Here is a 20,300-nt window from a genome sequence, read left to right on the forward strand (position 1 = left end):
ATTTACACTCTTTAAAAAAAAGCATGTATGGATTTTTCTCTAATCACATGTGTGAGTTTCTCCATCTGTGCAATTTCCATCATTTGTTCTTTACTGTTCAATAATATTCATAATTTTGGGATTTTTACAATATTTTGTGTAAACTAATCTAGCTGCGAGTGCTATATGCCAAACAGTCTTTCCATGTTCTTTTTATAATTTTGAGTTTTCATCAAAAAATGCTAACACAAAAAAGTTCTGAATTCTCTGACAATTTTGACTTCAGTATTTTGTGCATTTGTGATTTAATACAGGTCCAATTTTTTTCTATTAAGAAAGAATGTTTAATAACAATGGTTGGATGGTTTATCACATGTTCCTCAGCTTTTCATAAGTTCTATGCCTAAATCCTGTTGTATGGACATATTGCTGAAATCTGTGAAATGTGCTCTGAGTTACACATTCTAGATTAGGATGTCAGTTTGCTAGCAAATTGCACAATCGGGGACTTGGATGAAGAAAAACGTTGCAGCTGCAGTGAGATCTTGAAGAGATGTCACTCAGAAAAGAACATTTAGATGTTAACTCCTTCCCCTCTTTAAAAGCTATGCCTTTTTAAATAGTTGCTTTTGATTTTAAAGGTGTGCTTTTAGGAATACAAGGGAGGAGCCAGGGGCACTTTTTACAAATATTAATTCCTAATAAATCTCTGTTGCATCTCCAATCTTTGATGTTGAAAAATCTCACTTGGTATATGTTCACACTGCACCACAGTGTCCCTGCTCATAGCAAGGGAAAAAGAAAGAACTGCAGGAATACAGAACAGAATCTGGTTTCTCTTTTCATGTTGCCTAGTTAGAACTTGAAATGCAAGTCCACTGAAACAGTGGCAATTTGATTCCAGTTTAGTACACGTTTTCTTTTTTGCCTGCTATTTTGTTTGTAGTTTAGATTCACTTCATAATGACCTATAACATTAAAATTATTCACAGCCAGATCTGACATACTGGCCTTTCTTTATAGTCACATAGAAAGAGTACTAGTTGATGCTCCTTAAGTGTGTTTTGCTGCTGTGAAATAGTCAAATATACTTAAAATCAGTCAGCCATCTAATCATATTCAAATATATTTAAGTATTCAGTCTTTTTTGTTTCAAGTAGATGCTCATTGTGAACAAGTTATACAGAAACAAAAACCCCTGACTGAAGTGAAGGACGTAACTTAACATTAGCACAAAAGAAAGGGCCTTTCACAGAAATATCTTAGGGGATGTACACACGGGTGATGAAACGCTGCCCCTCTTTGCTGCATATCGTTCCTGGAGCAGTCAAACCGTGCAGGAACAATATGCAGCCAGGAAGAAGCTGCCTAGAGCAGCTTCTTCCTGGCAGCATCATAACGGCTGCGACGCAGCCCTATGATGCCACTTCCTGTGCACAATGTGCAGACGCTGCGCATCACGTACATCATCATGGCAGCCCCCATGTGGACAGGAGGCTGGCATGATGGCAGTGGCAGCACGTTCTAGGGTTCAGGGGCGTGCAGTTGCTGCGTGCTCTGGAACCCTCAAATCGGCAACGCCACACCGCTTCCTGCCCATGTGCACCAGGCCTTAGATTAAACAGAAGGCAATATATGGTGAGGACAAAATAAAAAGATAATAAAAACAGTACACTGAGGAACAGTACAATGAGATGAAAAAATTAAGTAGAACATTTTGATTAAGAACCTACAATTTTAGAAAGTGAAGTGGAAGCTGTCCTCAGAGCACTTTGATTAAATAAATCAACAGAAACAGATGGCTTATCAATAGAGCTACTTCAAGCTAAGTGACAGAATCTGCTCTAGCTCTAGCTAAAATCTGCCAGCAAATATGGAATACAAAACAATGACCTACAGACTGGAAATGCACCAAAGAATTTTAGGTGAAAATCAGCCTGCACTTTAGAGGGTCAGACAAAGATGCAATTCCTCACCTAGAGGGTGTACAGACTGGCACTTTATGCCATCCTGCACCTAAACTAGGGCTGCGATAGGACTGAGCATTCACATGTTCAGAGCCCTACTTTCACCACTCGGCCACCATCATGGCGCACACCCATCCAGACAGCATGCGCTATGAAGACGTCCCTCGTGTGCAGCACCCAAATGGTACTGCACACAAGGGGTGTCATAACGCTGTGCTGGGTGCTTATGGCACCCCTTCTATGGCACAAATAGGAACCATGTTTTGTGGCTCCTTTTCACACTGGGTTGGGGGCGTGGCATGCGGTTGCCATGTCCCCAAACCAGTGCTTACAGGGGCAGCATAGAGCTGCCTCTCATCGGGCTGTCTGTACAGCCCCCTAATCTGTTTAATTTATATGCAGAACACAGACAGAGAGCAGGCTTACATTTTGGGGAAGCAGTCTGAAAACTGGAGGAAGGAACCGTAATTTAAAATATGCAGATGATACCATATTACTGGGAGAAGCCAGAAAGTAATTGAAGGTAATATGAAAAGATGATCACATTGTAGGTGGACAGGCTCAATCAAGGAAGCCACAGACCTGACTGTGCAAAACTTTAGCAAGGGTGACAATAACAGAGACTCTCAGTCCCTTGCAAGTCTCTCATTCACAGGGTCATCATAAGTCAAAGTTGACTTGGTGGCACATACCTAAAACACCACAGTTACGAAAATCATAGCAAACTTCACAGGTTTCAACTCCCACAATCACTTTAGTCAAGTAATATATCCATAAACTGAATTATAAGAAACTTTAACATAGATGTCAAAATGTGTTTGGCTGAGTAACACATTCAGAGGATTGTTGGGCTCTGATGAAGTTCCCATATGGCATTCATGTGTCACGAACACTCTGCTGATTTTGATGATGATGGGCAGAGCCACAAGATGGTTTACAACATTTTTTTAAAAGCCTAATAAAAAGCCATTAAAAATAGTCAATCAAACATCCTCAAAAGCAGCACTACTATTGAAATGTGGCAATTTAAAAGGATGTGACTTGATACATTTTCTAAAAGAAAAGAAAATAGTGTCAATTCACAGCTCTCCCAATAATGCATTCAGTACTTTACGAAGAAAATACCATTCGAAAGCAATAATTCTTTTGCCGTAATCACAGCATCATAAAACTATACAGCTGAGTCTATCTTCACAACCTCCACAGCTGCAGTTAAAGCATCTCTGACAGCCATTCAATAATTATTCAAAAAATAGTGTCATCTACAGATTTTATAAGCATGCTCTCTATTCCTTCATCTAAATCTTTTATAATGATTTCGAACAACTCTGGACCCCGCAAGTCACTACTGTCTTGGATGAAGAGGCATTACTGGTGAGCACTCTTTGGATTTGGTCTGTCAACCAGCTACAAATCCACCTAACAATAGCCTTACCTGTCCCAATACCAGCTTGCCTTAAAGAATATCATGAGGAAATTTGTTGGAAGCGTTACTGAAATCAAGGTATATTCTATCTACACCACTCCTTTAATCTATCAAGCTTGTAACTCTGTTTGAAGAAGATAAAAGATTAGGCTCCCATGATTTGTTTTTGAGAAACCCATGTTGACTCTAACTAATCACAATGTTCTTTTCTAAGTTTATAATCTGGCTGTTTAATTATGTTCTAAAATAAGATCTAAAAGACTGCCAAAACATTTCAAATCCACTGACCATAACTCCTTCCTTTTGATCAATGATGGAACAAATAATACCATCAGGCATACCTTTCAACATTGAAAGTGACTATGGGGAGAGAGCCAGTGTGATATTGTGATCTGACTGTTGGAATATGACTCTGGTGACCAAAGTTCAAATCTCCTCTCAACCATGGAAATCCAGTGGGTGACCTTGGGCAAGTCACAGTCTCACAGACTCAAAGGAAGGCAAAATCAAACACAAAGAGAGAGAGAGAGAGAGAGAGAGAGAAATCATGCTGTGCTGTGTTCATCATAAGTCAGAAATGACTTGAAGGCACACAGCAGCAGCAACAATAACAACAGGAAGTTGAAGGCATCCATAGTTTTTTGTAGGTTTTTCGGGCTATGTGGCCATGTTCTAGAAGAGTTTATTCCTGACATTTCCCAGCAGACAATGATCACCAATTAGCAGACACTAATCCTCCTTTGCATATCTTCCTACCCTGAGGCCTGGCCATTAACAACAGAACAATACACAGATTAACATGGGAATCACTCCTCCTTACCCAAGATCACACAGTGTGTATGTGTGTGTATGTATATATGTATGTATGTATGTATATATATATACACACACACACACACACACACACACACACACACACACTCTTCCAGATCAGCATTCTCTGGAGATGCCAGCCATAGATGCCGGCAAAATGTCAGGAATAAACTCTTCTAGAACATGGCCACATAGCCAGAAAACCCCACAAAAAAACTAATATCAACAGGGTTCAGGATAAAGGACTTTGGAGTTCAGGTGTCCTCCCTCAAATTGTCATGCAAAGCAACCATTTTCTCTCACAGTTTACGAGCTACTGTTCATAAACCCACAGAGCCTGCTACATAAAGCCATTGACTACAAGTACCCCCCACCAAACCAAATCATTGATTCACATCCTTTCAGTGTTCACTTTCTCTCATTTGTAGTCCCTCCTCCTTAGACCATGTGCTCCATTAAAGTCCCAAAACACAAAATCACATGAGCAGGATCCAAACAGCTCAGCAAAACAACTAAACTTGGCCTCAAAGGCCTCATTTTATCTCCTCTACCAATCTCATTCACAATATATCTGTTTAATCTTCCAGTTAACAGGCTCTTGTTCATGAGTTTACATAGGCTGTAAAGATAAATATATAGAGCTAATAGCTGAAAAAGAGTGGTGTGGCCCCTTTAAGATTAAAAGATAGATTACAATATGATCTTTTATTGGCTACAGAGTTAGATTGTGTTTTCATTTCAGTAAAATTTTTCTCTTTTAGAGTTGTTGCCATGCTTTCTGCAATGCAATTTTTTTCATATACAGTGGTCCCTCCACTTTCTCTGGGTTTTGAGGTGAAGGACCCCTGTGAATGTGAAAAAGCTGCAAATAAAAAACACTATTCTTTTTACCTGAGATCACTTCTCTAGGAATCTCCAGGTCTTCCAGTGCAACTCTATGGTCAATATCTGTCAGAAGTTGATCATAGAATCATGCTGGAGGACCTACAAATGCCTAGAGAAGTGTTCTCTCTAGGAACTACTAGGTTCTCCAGCACAACTCTATAGTCAAGTTCTAGTGGAGTTGTGCTGGAGGACCTAGAGATTCCTAGAGATAACATATTAATCAAAATTGCAAATATTCAAATCCACAAAAGTCAAAGCTGCAAATGTGGAGGGACAACCGTATATGAGGTGCTCTTCTTTCTAATGCTTCTGAAGCATTCCCTCCACCATTGGAAATCATGTTGTTGACCATGACTATGCTTTAAAAGTGTGTTCTTAAAATCACTATGAAATACTTGATGACATAATGAAAATAAGAAAGCTTAATTTCTGACTATATTTACGGAAGTACCTAAAGTATAGTTTTTTGTGGGTTTTTCGGGCTATGTGGCCATGTTCTAGAAGAGTTTCTTCCTGATGTTTCGCTGGCATCTATGGCTGGCATCTTCAGAGAATGCTTGCCTGGGAAAAGTGGGTATATATATACTGTGTGAGCCTGGGAATGCAGGAGTGATTTGCATGTGTATTGTTCTGTGCTAATGGTCAGCCTCAGGCTGGGAGGCTAATGCAAAAGAGGTCACCAATTAGTAGATACTAATCCTCTTTTGCATTAGCCTCCCAGCCTGAGGCCTGCCATCAGCACAGAACAATACACATGCAAATTACTCCTGCATTCCCAGGCTCACACAGTATATATATCTACTTTTTCCAGGCAAGCATTCTCTAAAGATGCCAGCCACAGATGCTGGCGAAACGTCAGGAAGAAAATCTTCTAGAACATGGCCCCATAGCCTGAAAAACCCACAAAAAACTACGGATGACAGCCATGAAAGCCTTCGACTTCACATTACCTAAAGTATAGTTTATATAAATTTCTGGTCCTGAGATATTAAGTTCATATGACTGTTTCTTTCTTGTGTTTTGCATATGTGTTCAAAGGCCATGAAACCAAAGCCATGTTGAATAACAGAGGTCCTCGTTATAAACGCAGCAAAATAGAGCAACGCATGAATTTGGATATATTCTTTTGTGTGGGACTGCTCTTCCTCATGTGCCTCATTGGAGCACTAGGTATGAAATATTAATGGAGAAAATGTGAAGTTCAATGTCAATACATTAGTCAAAGTGATGCTATGCAGACTTCTACTTTTCCCACCCCATCACCATCTGTAATAACCCTCTTCTGATTATTTATGCTGCTACCATCTTCTGTGAACATTCAGCTTTAATGGTCACTGTTATCTCTTGTAACAACCACCTTTGTGTTTCTTTTTGTTTGGATCTCTTGCCATACCAACAAAGTAGCCATGATTGTACATCCGATTGTATCACACACATCACTGTGCCTGACTTTATCAATAACTATCTCAGCAGAATGGCCCCAAAAGGTGTGTGTGTGAACAAAATAATTTATTCAGCAGAAGAAGATATTACAGTAGGACCTCACCATCCATGGGTTTGCTATCTGTGGATTTGAGCATCCACGGATGGCAAGCCCCATTGTACCAAATGGTAGTGTACAGCCATACGTTGTGCTGCTACTGCGGACAATGGGACTTTAGGTCCCACATTTTTTCATATTTGTGTGAATCTAGAACAGATCCCCTGTGGTTACAAAGTTCTGACTGTAAAACTATTCACAGTTATTTATCATTCAAATGTATAGGGTAATAATACAGTGTTTTGGCTTACTTATTACAGTTAATAATATGCTTACATATTTAATTTAATTAAACTTCCTCAAACTCACCTCACATTCCATCTTTACTCTAAACAATTAACCCCTGGCTATACTTGTTCTGACCCCTGCCTCTCACAGGCTCATATGCCAGACATAGGGGCTATACAGACGGGAGGCTAAACTCTGCCCCCATTTGCCCTGGATCATTGTCATGACAACATCTCAGAAGCAAAAAGCTGTCCAAAGCAGCTTCCTGGAAGGAGCGCCATTGTGGCATCCACACACCATAATGACGCCCTTCCATGTAGTGCCGTTTGGGCGCTCCACCGCCCATGCATCATAATGGCGCCCCCCGTGTATAGGTGCATGCTATAATGGTGTATGTGCGGTGGAACTAGGGCAGGGCACGTGTGGACGCCCAGCCCTAGTTCAGCCCTACTCCGCAGTCAGGCAGGCACAAAGTGCCAGTCTGTACTGCCTCATACTTAATTCAGACTAAACCTACTGTTCTGACCACTGTCTCTGCTCTAACTCTACTCTCTAACTCTAAATTAATTGATATCTCTAAGAAGATTACTACACATAGCTTTTAAACTTTGACTAGACCTGAAAAAATGGCTTTGGCTGTAATTGCATGCCACCTCCTTTGACCCATAGCTATTCTGTTCCCCAAGTGCGGTTAGGGTGCCCCCTTTCATTTGAGGGAAACCCATCAATGACCTCCCAGTTTCGTAATTCCCAAGTACAAAATGTCACTGACCGGGCAGTTGAGATTTTGGCAGTCATGTGGTGTCATAGTCTCCTCTTCTCCCCCACCCTCTCACTATTCCTAAGCAGGCTGGTTGTCTTTCTTTTTTGTCTATTTCTTTTCTTCCTCTTTTTCTTTTTTAAACTTACATTGCAGTAACAGAACTCTGGAATTGCATGAAAAAGTTAAATTGAAATAAAATAAAATGAGAGGTATCTAAATAGGTCATAGAGCAGGGAGGCTAGGTTAAGGGGGATCAGGAAGAGAGTGTGATGGCAGCAGCAGCCCCATTTATTTAATTACAAAGACATGCAATGTTGGCTCCTCTGAACCTGGTATGTTTGGGTTTTTTTAACTGACATGATTGCTGTGGTAATACCCTAATTGCCTTATCATACATACCAGCCTTTTAAAAATCCCGTTACTAGTCCCAGCTTCTGTCAACCTTGCAGTTTGAAAGCATGTAAAAGTACAAGTAGATAAATAGGTACCACCTGGGTAAGAAGGTAACAAGTTCCATGCACCTCAGTGTTTAGTCATGTTGGCCACATGACCACAGAGTCATCTTTGACAATGCTGGCTCCCTTGGCTTAGTAATAGAGATGAGCACTGCATCCTATGGTCAGACATGACTACGCAATCTTGTCAAAGGGGAAAGCTTTACCTTTTTTACCTTTAACATTTTAATAGAAGTCCAAATCATCCCAGCTACATTAACACACTTTCCATGGCTTTCTGTTTTAAATCGAGTAAACATAATCAGTCCATTGACCTTTGTTCAATGGAAAAGGCTTTTTAAAAAATAAGAAGAAAGAAAGAAAGAATGTTTGACTTTCTTGTGTGCGCTCTGTGTATTTTGACTGGGCTTTATGGCTGAGATCCAAATTACTGCATAGGATCATTCAATGAAATTGGTCTGAATTTTTCCTTTGAACAGCACACTTTGCACACCTGAAGCTGTTTCAAAACTCTCTCAACCTTTTAGAAGACATTTGTGATGCATGTAAAGGGGGGGGGGGTGAGCTGCTCTTGGAGAAAAAACAATCTACGGCCTGTTTTAGCTCATTCATAATTTATTTTGAGACAAAGAGGTCGTGCAGACGGGCCTGAAAGAGCGGTGCACAGCCATGCTGACACCAATCATGGCGGGGCATGGCAACTGCACATGCCCAGCCCTGATATGGGTCACCACCACAGTGCTCAACCTGGCCGCCAGCAAGGAGTGGCTTTTTCTGCCAGCTCTTCCAGGTTGGGATGGGCTCAGCACAGCTTCCAGCTGCATTCAGGGAGTGCGTCATGTAGATGCCACACCCCTAACACAGCCCAAAGCTGGCAGTTTGGGCCTGACTGCTTTGACTCTTAGGACTTTTAAAAACAGATTATGGGGCTGTACAGACCTCCCCAAAAGGGTGGTCTGCAGCCACCTGTTTTTGCCCCACACAGAGGCCACACCAACCAAATGGCCCTGCCTCTGGCAGACATAAAAACAACCCGCTCCTGGCGAGTTGTTTCTGTGCTGCACGCGGGGTGCCATTGCCACCCTCGTGCACACTGATGACATATGCATGGTGCGGTGCCGTTTCAAAGCTGTGCTGCAGGTACGTCATCATGGCGGCCCCCATGTGGATGAGGGCGAGCCATGATGGCGCCCGAATGGGACGATAGAGCTTGGGAGCATGCAGATGCTCCACTCTCAGCCCTAAAATTGGCCGCAGGCCGGCACTTTGCACCAGTCTGTACTGAGCTATTGTTACTTCTTTGAGGTATTTCCTGTTGAAAGGAGAGTAAAACATGATGAAGGAGATACACTAGGCAGGCCCATATCTTTGGATGTCAGCAATATACATTTCATCTGGATATGGCCTACTATCTGAATCTGAACAGCTGAGAGGCTTTTTAAAAGGGAGGTCAGTTCAGAAAACATTCATATTGCTACAGTCTAAAATATTATGTTTTCTCATTGTCTTACCTAAATGGGAAAACTGTGCATGTCTGCTACAGGATAGCTCACTTTATAAAGGATTCAGGGGCATACACTTCACATAGATCACTGGCTAGGCTATTGGGCTTGTTCATTATTCTATTACAGCTTACAAGGCACTAGCAATTGTGGGGGAACTTCTCCCACATCATTTCATTTATGAACCACAAGTAAGGTACTAAGGAACCCTATGGTTTTCCAGAATAGAGATATGAAACTATTGGGGTAAAAAAAAATCCAGTTCAACTCAAATAAAATATTTCAATCCAGGTACAATTTTTACTTCTAAGCATTAATAATGCAATATTGTGGGGTTCCCTGAATTGCCATTAAGAGCAGCAATCATTTCCAGTATGTATTGTAGCAGGAAAAAAAGATTGTTTTCAGATAATGTGACTATGATTTGCAGAGATGTCAGACTTTAATGACTACAAGCCCACCAAGTGTTCCACAAATAAAAATTTGGCAATGAATCTAAAGGTTCCTATAACTGTATGTTGATTTCTAAGCAGTAGCACATAAGTGGTTTATAAAAACACTACACTGAAAGGTTTCATATTGAGTTTCTGTTTCCTAGTGGAATGAGCCCTAGAGAAATGTGGCATGACATGGTGGTAAACTATTAAATTAGTCAGACAAGTAATACCAAAGGACCTAGGAATTAAGAGTGTTCTTCAGCTGAACAGCAGCTCAGATTTAATTATTTTTTCCAAAGCAAAATGGTACTTCAAATCAAAATGATTTTCTTGGCTTAAACAGGAATTGCAACTTGATGTAGGATTGGGACAGTGGGATTAATTTGCCAAAGAAAAGAAAAACCGAGGGTCCCATGTCTGAAAATCTTTAAAACAAAAAGAATATTTTATTCTGTTTTTCTGATTATGGCTTCTTCCTCAAGTTAATCAACTTGTAGGTTACATTTATGAAAACATGGCTATTATGAGAACAAAATGGAGGAGAGCCATGGATTCTAACTTGAGTTCACTGAAAGAAAACAAGATAAAAATGTAACTAAGTAATAAATACATAAATAAATATTAAACTGTTACAGATTAATGCTCCAACTTTTCTGTGTTATTCTTTTTTCACAGTGATTGCCTGCAGTCTGTGTTTCTTCTGAAGAGACAACAGCTGACATCATATTTGTTGGTCCCAGCTAGACTAGACCTAGGATCTTATCGCACTGACAAAAAAACCCGACTGCTCCACAACGGGATACAGTCAGGTTGTGGGTTGCTACCAGGAATTATCACATGTAATTCATCACCGATTCCGCCATGTGTTTGCAACCCAGCTGCATCCTGGGTCCCAGGTGTGTTTCGGAGACCGCTTTTGAAAGTCAGAAAGCGTCCAGCTTGAAAAAATGGCCACCAAAGCATGTCTAGGACCCAGGATGCAGCAGGGTTGCAATCGCTTGGTGGAATTGGTGGCGAATTTCATGTGATAATTCCTGGTAGCAAACCACAACCTGACGGTATCCCATTGGGAAGCAGTCAGGTTTTTTTCGGTGTGATAAAGTCCATGGTAAATCAAGTGTTGAATAGTAAGTCAATATGTAAATAAATCTCATGCATAAATGGGTTTACTGTAGTCAGAAGTAACAACAGGATTTAGGTCAATATGTTAATAATCACCCTTGCCCCTTGCATTTTGCTTTTCTGAATGTATTATTCTAAAAAAACTTGTATTTTTATATAGGTCATGGCATTTGGAATGGGAATTTTACAGAACACCCCTTGTATGTTATCCCAGATGTACAAGGCAATTATCTTTCTCCAGCTCTTGCAGGTTTCTACATGTTCCTGACAATGATCATCCTTTTGCAGGTGGGAAAAATATTTATCAGTAATGAGAAAATATGGTTAAGGCTGCACACTCAGCCAAGAGTAAATCCCCCAGAAATACGTAAATTAAACAGCAATATAGCACAGTGAAAAATGTCAGTTGTGAGCCAAAATCCACCTCTAATCTCAGCTATGAACTCAGTATGTTAGGGAAAGGACAGGCCAGATGGTCCCACCAAAAAACCCCTGCAAGCTGGATGTTTGACATCCAGTTGTATCATGCTACTAATGTCACTGGCTCCTTGGGCAAAGCTGTTTTAGAAAAACACTTGCTTAGCCTCTCACAAATATACCCTTCTGCAACTTGAGAACATGCAACATGATATATGGATCACTGAGGTAATTATGTGAAGTAAAGTGAACATGCAAAAGTGATATTAAAATGTGATGTTATTTTTCCAACAAGAAGAAAAATCAGATATTGAGGGGAAAATGTTTCCATTTTGACATTGATCCTCAAAATCGTGCCTTGTATTGCTGCTACAGGTCTTTAGAATATTACCATAGGTTGTTCGGATTTTTGTTATTTATATAAAATAGTATCCCCTGTATTCTCTTGAAAATAAGAAAACTAATAGATAAAAGTAGTGTAATGACCAACCCCTTACGTAACTTTGAGAGTTCTGTGATTGGTTGACCTGTGTGGTTTGCTCAGATCACAACAGCAATGCTTAAGGAAGGACTTGTGACTTCTCCCCCACCCATCCAAATCATATTTTCCCCAGCCAGCTATTTTGTTTATGGACAAAATGTATAGATTTCATATGGAAACCAGCAGTGAGGCAGGAGTCGATTGACTCAGGAGCTTATCACACCACCTCCGATTTGGGGGAAAATGGCCACCAAAACAACTTATGGGGCCCGAATTCAGCACTGGAGGCAACCGGAAGCCGTTTTGAGAGAAAAGTCAGTGAGATAAAATCAGCCTAATTTCCAAATTTGAGCCAAATTCAGAAGAGGTAAGTCAGGCACCAAAGGCAGTGCGATAAGCTCCTCAGAATCAAATCAGAATCAAGTCACTTCAATTATTCGATTTGGACTCAACTCAGCAATAAATGATGTACTGGCATGACTTGACTTGTGACCTGTATATTTTTAATGACTAATTTGCTGATGTCATTCACTTCAAGTAGCATGAAAACCCACCCCCAGAGCATGAGGTACATTTATTGAATGGGTAATAGTAATAAAGTTTATTCGGTCATTGACCAGCATTATTGAATGGGAAGAGCAAATGCGTTAGGCAATGGGCTTGAAATAGAGGGATCCTTTCAAAGCTTTTGAAAAGATTTAGAAGGCTCCTCTAACGTGCAATGGAGACAGGCTATAGAGCAGAACTCAAATCCTTCCTCAAGCCCATTCCCTAACACATTTGTTGCTCCCTGCTGAGAAACATACCCTGGCTTCTTTTTATCTGTTAAAGCTGGTTCCCAGACTTGAGGCTTGATTTGAGACTTGACTTGAAGGTATCTGGCAAGGACTTACAACTTGCCTTGAGACTTGGACTAAAAAACTTGACTACAACACTGAATACCAGTAGGTAAATATTTCTCCATCAAAGCAGTTTGCATCAGGAAAAAGGCAGAAAAAGAATGGGATTTCCAAGCATCTTGCCACCATTTTTCTCCTACCTTGCTAAAGCTGGAGCTGAAGGCTAGGAGAAATTGTTTCCATGTTGAATTGTCACAGGGCCACATAGTGGACCCTGTTTAATCAATAATACTAATATGGGCTGCCCAACAGTAGCAATGGTTTATTTTTTGGCCCATATCTTTTGCATATATTCATTCATATATCTATTCTGCTTAATTTCCCCATTTTACAAAAATGTTTACATCTAGTTCAGTCTGTTAACATAAACATATCACAGTTTCTAAACTATTTTTTCTTTAAAAATAAGCAAATTAAATGCATTTTCATTAGTTTGTATCACAAAGTGATCAACTGAAGACAGACAATTCACAAATTGCTCAAGGCTTCCTTATGCCACCCTAATTGCTCAAGGCATCCTTATGCCACCCCAAGATTTTGCCTCTTAAACTATTATTTTTATTGTGCAGAAAGGTTCCCCCCCCCCTTGAATTATCTAGAGATTAGATGGAAAGGAGAACCTGTATTGGTACATTACCCAGTCTGAAATCTTGTGGAATATAGAAATAGAAGTTACCCTTTTCTAACATTTTGGGAAATGTCCTTTTTCAGGTTTTAATCCCTCTTTCCCTCTATATATCCATCGAGCTGGTCAAGTTGGGCCAAGTCTTCTTCATTCACAGTGATATTGACTTGTATGATGAAGAGGAAGACATGACCATCCAATGCCGAGCACTAAATATCACTGAAGATCTGGGACAAATCCAGTACATATTCTCTGACAAAACAGGGACACTAACAGAAAATAAGATGGTTTTTCGACGATGTTCAATTAATGGGAAAGAATTTTCACATAAGGAAAACGGTAAGGCAATTGCACTGGCTTCATACCTTAGCTCAGGCCCAGGCCACCACAAGGTGCCAGTCTGAACAGGCCCTTACTTTGAAATGTACCACTATTATTCAGAATTTATACAAACACACACACATCCCCCCCAACCTATTTCTTTCTGTTCTGTTTCCTGTTCTTCAGGAAGCAGAGTTCATCTTCCAGTTGGGATTGTTTGGGTTATGAGGGTCTATGGCCTATAGTATACCTCCTGGCCTGAACCATGTGCCATAGACAGGATGAGCAGGCAATCCAGGTTCTGTCATGGGTTGCTAGACCCTTGATGAAGGACAGAGGTGCTTAGGTCTCACTAGATTGGCCTGGTCCAATCCAGTGCTCATAATAAATAGGAGTTCTGGTTGTATGTTGGTCCAAAGCACAGCACTCATACTCTGCTCTGTCCCCCTATTTGCCAATAACATAGTCAGAATCAAGGTTATAGAATTTCACCAGGTTTCCTGACCCCATGCTTTCTTTGCACCATGTGTTACTTCCCCTCAATCACTGGTTTAGGGTTAGAAAGAAGTTAGAATACATGTCTGTTTTCTGTCATATAGCCAAGCGACTGGAAACCTTCAATGAAGTAGATTCAGACAATGAAGAATGGGCAAAATATCTGAGTCTCCCTTCAAACAAAGGTGCAGAAAAAGTCACAACATGGACAAATGCATCCAAGCCCTTGAGGAGGTGCCAAAGTGCTCGGGCTCATTTTCAAGGGCATACAAGAAACAGATCTCTGGGAGCCTGGGGAAACTGTCATTCTCAGGTGGCATTCAGCAGTAGCATTGTGAGTAAAATAACACTTAACCATAATATTTCTCCTACTTATGTTTCTGGGGAGGGAGGACAAACAAAAGGGCCATGTTCTAAGCTGTAATTGCAGGATGAAGACCAAAATACAAGGTCACACAATGGTTGCCTGGGACACCCTGGGCTAAATCTGTGCTGAGACCTTATGGCTGTGTATTTATGGATCATGGCCACTGAAGAGCCTTTTAGAGTCAATAATTAAAATGGAGAAGGGAATATATTACCTCAATATGTCTCAGAATTAAAAAGAAACCCACTCAAGGAAGAAAATAAAATGTTGCATCTGATACTCGGAATTGCCACAAAGTATTCTGGGACTGCAGGAACATTGTTTTGATTTTTTTTTTAAAGGGAACTGCACAACAAACACTACAACTTCTCAACATATGTGCTCTGTCTAGAGATGTCCTATATTCAAATTTAAATTCTTGAAAACATAATGGCAGACACCAATTTTGTTTTGTGTTGTTTCAAAATTAACAGCAAAATCTGTTCAGGAGCAAATACATTCTGCTCTATGTAAGGGTTCCCCATTATTTATATTAACTTTAGGAAAAATCTTGATTCCTTCTAAACAACACCAGTCAACTGTGTGCTACAGTTTGTTGTTGTTTGTTTACTAAATGCCAGGTTTCCTGGTGTTTATGTGCTACGCATGACAATTGGTAGCCTCAGGTAGTAGAAAAAATGAAGAATTTAGCACTGCTGAGAACAAACAGTGGTTGCTTTCTAAAGGTTAGTACATCATCTTCTCCAAACACCTGTCTCTTTGGCCTGATACAGACAGGCCAAAATAAAGCTGCTTCGAGTCACTTTGGAAGTATGGTGTTTCAATGATACATGCATCCTAAGAGTCCAGAAGCCGCACCAAAGCCATGCGCCAGTCCTAAGGACTGGAGTGCAGCTTTGGTGCAGCTTCCAGACTCTTAGGACACATGCATCATGAAAACACCATACCTCCAAAGTGACCTGAAGCAGCTTTATTTTGGCCTGTCTAATCCATTGCCAAGAAATCCAGTAAGCAGCAAACCAGTGTCTCCTACGTTGAAGTTTAATTCAAAGTCTTTGCACTAGCAGTTGTCAAAGTAGCAAATATGGATACAGTCGGCTCTTTCACATTTGAAGCTTTGATTTTTGCAAATTTGATTATTTGTGGGTTTGATTAATATGTTCTCTCTGGGAATCTCTAAGTCCTCCAGTGCAACTCTGCCAGACATTGACCATAGAGCAGTGGTTCCCAAACTCTGGTTCTTCAGGTGTTTTGGACTTCAGCTCACAGAATCCCAGACCATTGTCCAAGATAGCTGAGGGATGGATTGCACCTCACAGGAGCAGGCAGAAACGTTTTTGCCAATAGTCTCAAAAAATTGATCAGGAGGGCTTTAAACTGAGTTATGTGGAGGAGGAAGACAATACTTTGGAAGGCAGGAGTTCATCAAGGGCTGGAAATAATAGGCCCTATACAGAAAGGCTGGACTCCCTGACTCTGCCCCCAGGGCATCATGATGCTGTGCATCATTCCAGATGGCACACAGCCTCATGGCGTGCCTCCAGTACTGCATCCACATGATATAGTGCCAAAGGGGCGTCATACAGATGCACTGACCCAACTATGGCACCCTTTGAAGGGCGCAAAAAGGAGCCACTTTTTTGCAGCTCCTTTTTGCACCCTCCGGAGCCTGGATTGGGGCCGCGGAGTGAGGTTGCCACAGCCCCAATCCAGCTGAAGACGGGGCAGCTGCATGCTGCCCCTTCAAGGCTGTGTGTACAGCCAAATAATCAAACTCTTATAGAGGGAGCAAGTCAAATAGTGCAGGGACCCAACAGTGGGAGGCAAAAAAACTTGCACAGGCAGCTAGTGGTCTTATATGTCTCTTCACCAGCATGGGAAATAAGCAAGATGAACTTGAACTCCTAGTACAACAAAGCAAATATGATATAATAAGCATTACTGAAACCTGGTGGGATGAGTCTCAAGGTCTGCTGTCTCAGCCCAGGATTTCCTCTGCCCCATCCCGGATTCGCCTCTTTTCACTTGCTGCCCCTCACTCCTAGAACCTTCTTCCCCCACAAGCAAGAGCCGTCATTTCTTTAACCAGCTTCAAAACAGAGTTGAAAACCATCCTGTTCAGAGAAGCCTTCCCAGGCATTGCATAATTGTCGCTTACTATTTGATGTTCTTTTGGTGCCTGTTTATCAACCATTTCCTGTATTGCTATGTACTGTATATGCATTATCCTACTGGAGAATATGTATTTTCCCTGGAAAACAATTAACCATCCATTATGAAGCCAAGCCCTCCCTCCAGTCCATCTGCCTTGGCCCAGGCCTCAGAGGTAGAGAGGAACTGCTGGACCTCTTACCCTTTCCCTCCACCACTCCCTTCTCCTTCTGTGTCATGTCTTTTTAGATTGTAAGCCCGAGGGCAGGGAACCATCTAACTAAAAAGATTGCATGTACAGCACTGTGTAAATTTACAGTGTTTCATAAATAAAGGTTAATAATAATAATAATAATAATAATAATAATAATAATAATAATTGGAATGTAGGAATAGATAGGCCAAACAGGAAAGGAGGAGGAAGACCATTATATGTCAGGGATGTTTCTACCTGTAAAAAGATCCAGGATTTAAATCAGGTGGAGAGTATCTGGATGAAAATTAAAAGGGAGGGAAAATAAAGGGGAGGGAAACAACAAGGATGTTATTGTGGGGGTCTACTACAGACCTCCAAGTCAAACTGAGGTATTGGACTTTGTCTTTCTATAACAGATGACCACACACTCAGAAAGGAGAGATGCAGTAGCGATGGGTGACTCAGCAAAGTTAAACTCAGCAAAAACCTCAAGGTCTAGCAAATTCCTCACTTACCTTGAAAATAATGTCATTGTCCAAAAGGTGGAAGAGGCAGCATAAGCTATTTTAGATCTGATCCTAACCAACAGGAATGACCTGGTTAATGGCGTGCAAGTGGAGGGATCCTTAGGTGGGAACCAACCAGTACAAGGTGTTGGTTATCACCTTTAAAGCCCTAAATGGCTTGGGTCCAAGCTATCTCCGGGACCGCCTTCTCCCCTACAATCCTCCCCGCACACTCCGCTCCGCTGGGAGAGGCCTACGTCAGCCACAAAAATCTAGACTCTCGGCTACCTCCCAGAGGGCATTTTCCATCGTCGCCCCCAGACTGTGGAACGGCCTGCCGGATGAGATCTGTCTACTTACATCCTTAGACAGCTTTAAAAAGGCTGTTAAGACGGATCTCTTCCAGCAGGCCTTCCCAGAATAGAGAACCCGGCCTTAGAAAAACGTCTGGGAAAGGTACTGCTGCTCCCACTGGTTGCTTGTTGGTATGATGTTGTTGACCTTCTGGTCAGTTTTTAACTTGTATGTTTGCTTGTTTGTTGTTTTTTGTTCTGTTTTTTAAATATTGCATTGAATTTAATACTTTTTTAAGGAGGGGAGGGTACCAGGGATTTTATATGTTTTGTATTTTTAACTTTGTTAGCCGCCCCGATTGTTCTCAGAGGGGCAGGATACAAATAAATACTATTATTATTATTATTATTATTATTATCATCATCATCATATTTTCTTGGAGTTAGTTATACAATGGAAAGGAGAATCCAGGCATAGTCAGACACACATTCTAGACTTTAGAGAAGTACTCGGGATGATTCTGTGGTCAGGAATACTAAAAGAGAAGGGAATTCAGGACATATGGGAGTTTCTCAACAGGAGATACTGAAGGCACAATCTCAAATGGAAATGGAAAAAGGGGAAATCACAAAAGAGGAATTCAAACAAATAGCTAGCACATGTAGGGGTAAAATCAGGAAAGCTAAAGTACAGAATGAGCTCAGGCTTGCTAAAGAGTTTAAGAACAACAAAAAGGGCTTTGGGGGTATGCCCATAGCAAAAGGAAGAAGAAGGAAATGGTAGGGTCACTGGAGGGGGAAGATGGAGAAATTCTAACAGGGGACAGAGAAAAGGCAGAAGTACTCAATACCTTCTTTGCCTCAGTCTTCTCAGAAAAGGAAAAGGGTGCTCAACCTGAGGAAAATGGAGCAGAGGACACAATAGGGGAAATGCAGCACAGAATAAGTAAAAAGTTAGTAAAGGAATACTTGGTTAATCTAAATGAATTTAAGTCTCCAGGATCAAATGAACTACATCTAAGGATATTTTAAAAACTGGCAAATGTGTAATCTCAGAGCCACTGACAATAATCTTTGAAAACTCCTGGAGAACAGGAGACGTCCCAGCAGACTGTAGGAGAGCAAACATAGTCCCCATCTTCAAAAAGGGGAAAAAGAGGATCCCAACAACTGTTGTCCAGTTAGTCTGACATTAATACCAGGAAAGTTTAAACTCATTAAACAGAGAATCTGTAACATTTAGAAGGGAATGCAATAATCATAGAATCATAGAATTGTAGACTTGGAAGAGACCACAAGGCCCATCCAGTCCAACCCCCTGCCATGCAGGAAATGACAATCAAAGCATCCCTGACAGATGGTCATCCAGCCTCTGTTTGAAGACCTCTAAGGAAGGAGACTCCACCACACTTCTCAACATGGGTTTCTCAAAAACAAGTCATGCCAGACTAATCTGATCTCTTTTTATATATATAAAATTATCAGCTTGGTAGATGAAGGGAATGCAGTAGACATAGCATATCTTGATTTCATTAAGGCTTTTGACAAAGTCCCCCAATGATATTCTTGCAAACAAGATAATAAAATGTGGGCAAGACAATACAGCTGTTAGCTGGATTTGTAATTGGTTGACCGGCCAAACCCAAACTTGCTCAGCAATGGCTCCTCTTCATCCTGGAGAGAAGTGAGTAGTGAGGTGCCACAGGGCTCTGTCCTGGGCCCAGTGCTATTCAACATCTTTATCAATGACTTGGATAAAAGTATAGGGGGCACACTTTTCAAATTTGCAGATGACACCAAATTAAGAGGAATTGTTAATACCCCAGAAAACTGGATGAAAATTCAAAATGACCTTAATAGATTAGAAAGCTGGGCCAAAGATAACAAAATGAATTTCAACACAGAGAAATATAAGATACTTCACTTAGGGCAAAAAAATGAAATGTATAGATATAGGATGGGGGACACCTAACTTAAAGAGACTACGTGTGAAAGGGATCTAGGAGTCCTAGTAGACCACAAGTTGAACATGAGTCAACAGCGTGATGCAGCAGCTAAAAAGGCTAATATGATTCTAGGCTGCATCAACAGATGTATAGTGTATAGAATCTAGACTCTAGGTCAAGGGAAGTACAGTCAGTCCTCCCCATAGACAGGCTTTGAGCTTATGCAGAAGGCAAGCTCCAGCAGAAATAATGGGGCACATACCCGCACCGCGTGCCACCATGAGCATGTGACCCATTATTTTCTATGGGGCTTGAGCACACGCTGTTTTCCCCATATGCAGGTGTGTGTGTGTGTGTGTGTGTGTGTGTGTGTGTGTGTGTTCCAGAACAGCTCCCCTGTATATGGGGAGAGTGGACTGTAATAGTGCCACTCTATTCTGCATTGGTCAGGCCTCACCTGGAATACTGTGTCCAGTTCTGAGCACC

At 41.1% G+C, this 20,300-nt stretch overlaps 1 protein-coding gene across 3 annotated transcripts in view; it reads left to right on the top strand.

The window, feature by feature from the left end:
- Positions 1-20,300, top strand: part of ATP10B (ATPase phospholipid transporting 10B (putative)) — an 83,523-nt gene that overhangs the window by 33,227 nt on the left and 29,996 nt on the right. For 2 of the 3 annotated variants that reach the window (XM_089505759.1, XM_089505669.1), the window contains 4 exons: positions 6,109-6,240; positions 11,278-11,405; positions 13,626-13,878; positions 14,460-14,689. In XM_089505759.1, the coding sequence (XP_089361885.1) occupies positions 6,109-6,240; positions 11,278-11,405; positions 13,626-13,878; positions 14,460-14,689 (743 nt within the window). The remainder of the gene's footprint in view (positions 1-6,108; positions 6,241-11,277; positions 11,406-13,625; positions 13,879-14,459; positions 14,690-20,300) is intronic. The other variant, XM_089505699.1, reaches the window with a different exon arrangement.

Source organism: Sceloporus occidentalis, unplaced genomic scaffold, assembly GCF_023333645.1.
Source record: "Sceloporus occidentalis isolate IW3139 unplaced genomic scaffold, rSceOcc1.0.p SCAF_1, whole genome shotgun sequence".
In the NCBI taxonomy this organism is placed as follows: domain Eukaryota; kingdom Metazoa; phylum Chordata; class Lepidosauria; order Squamata; family Phrynosomatidae; genus Sceloporus; species Sceloporus occidentalis.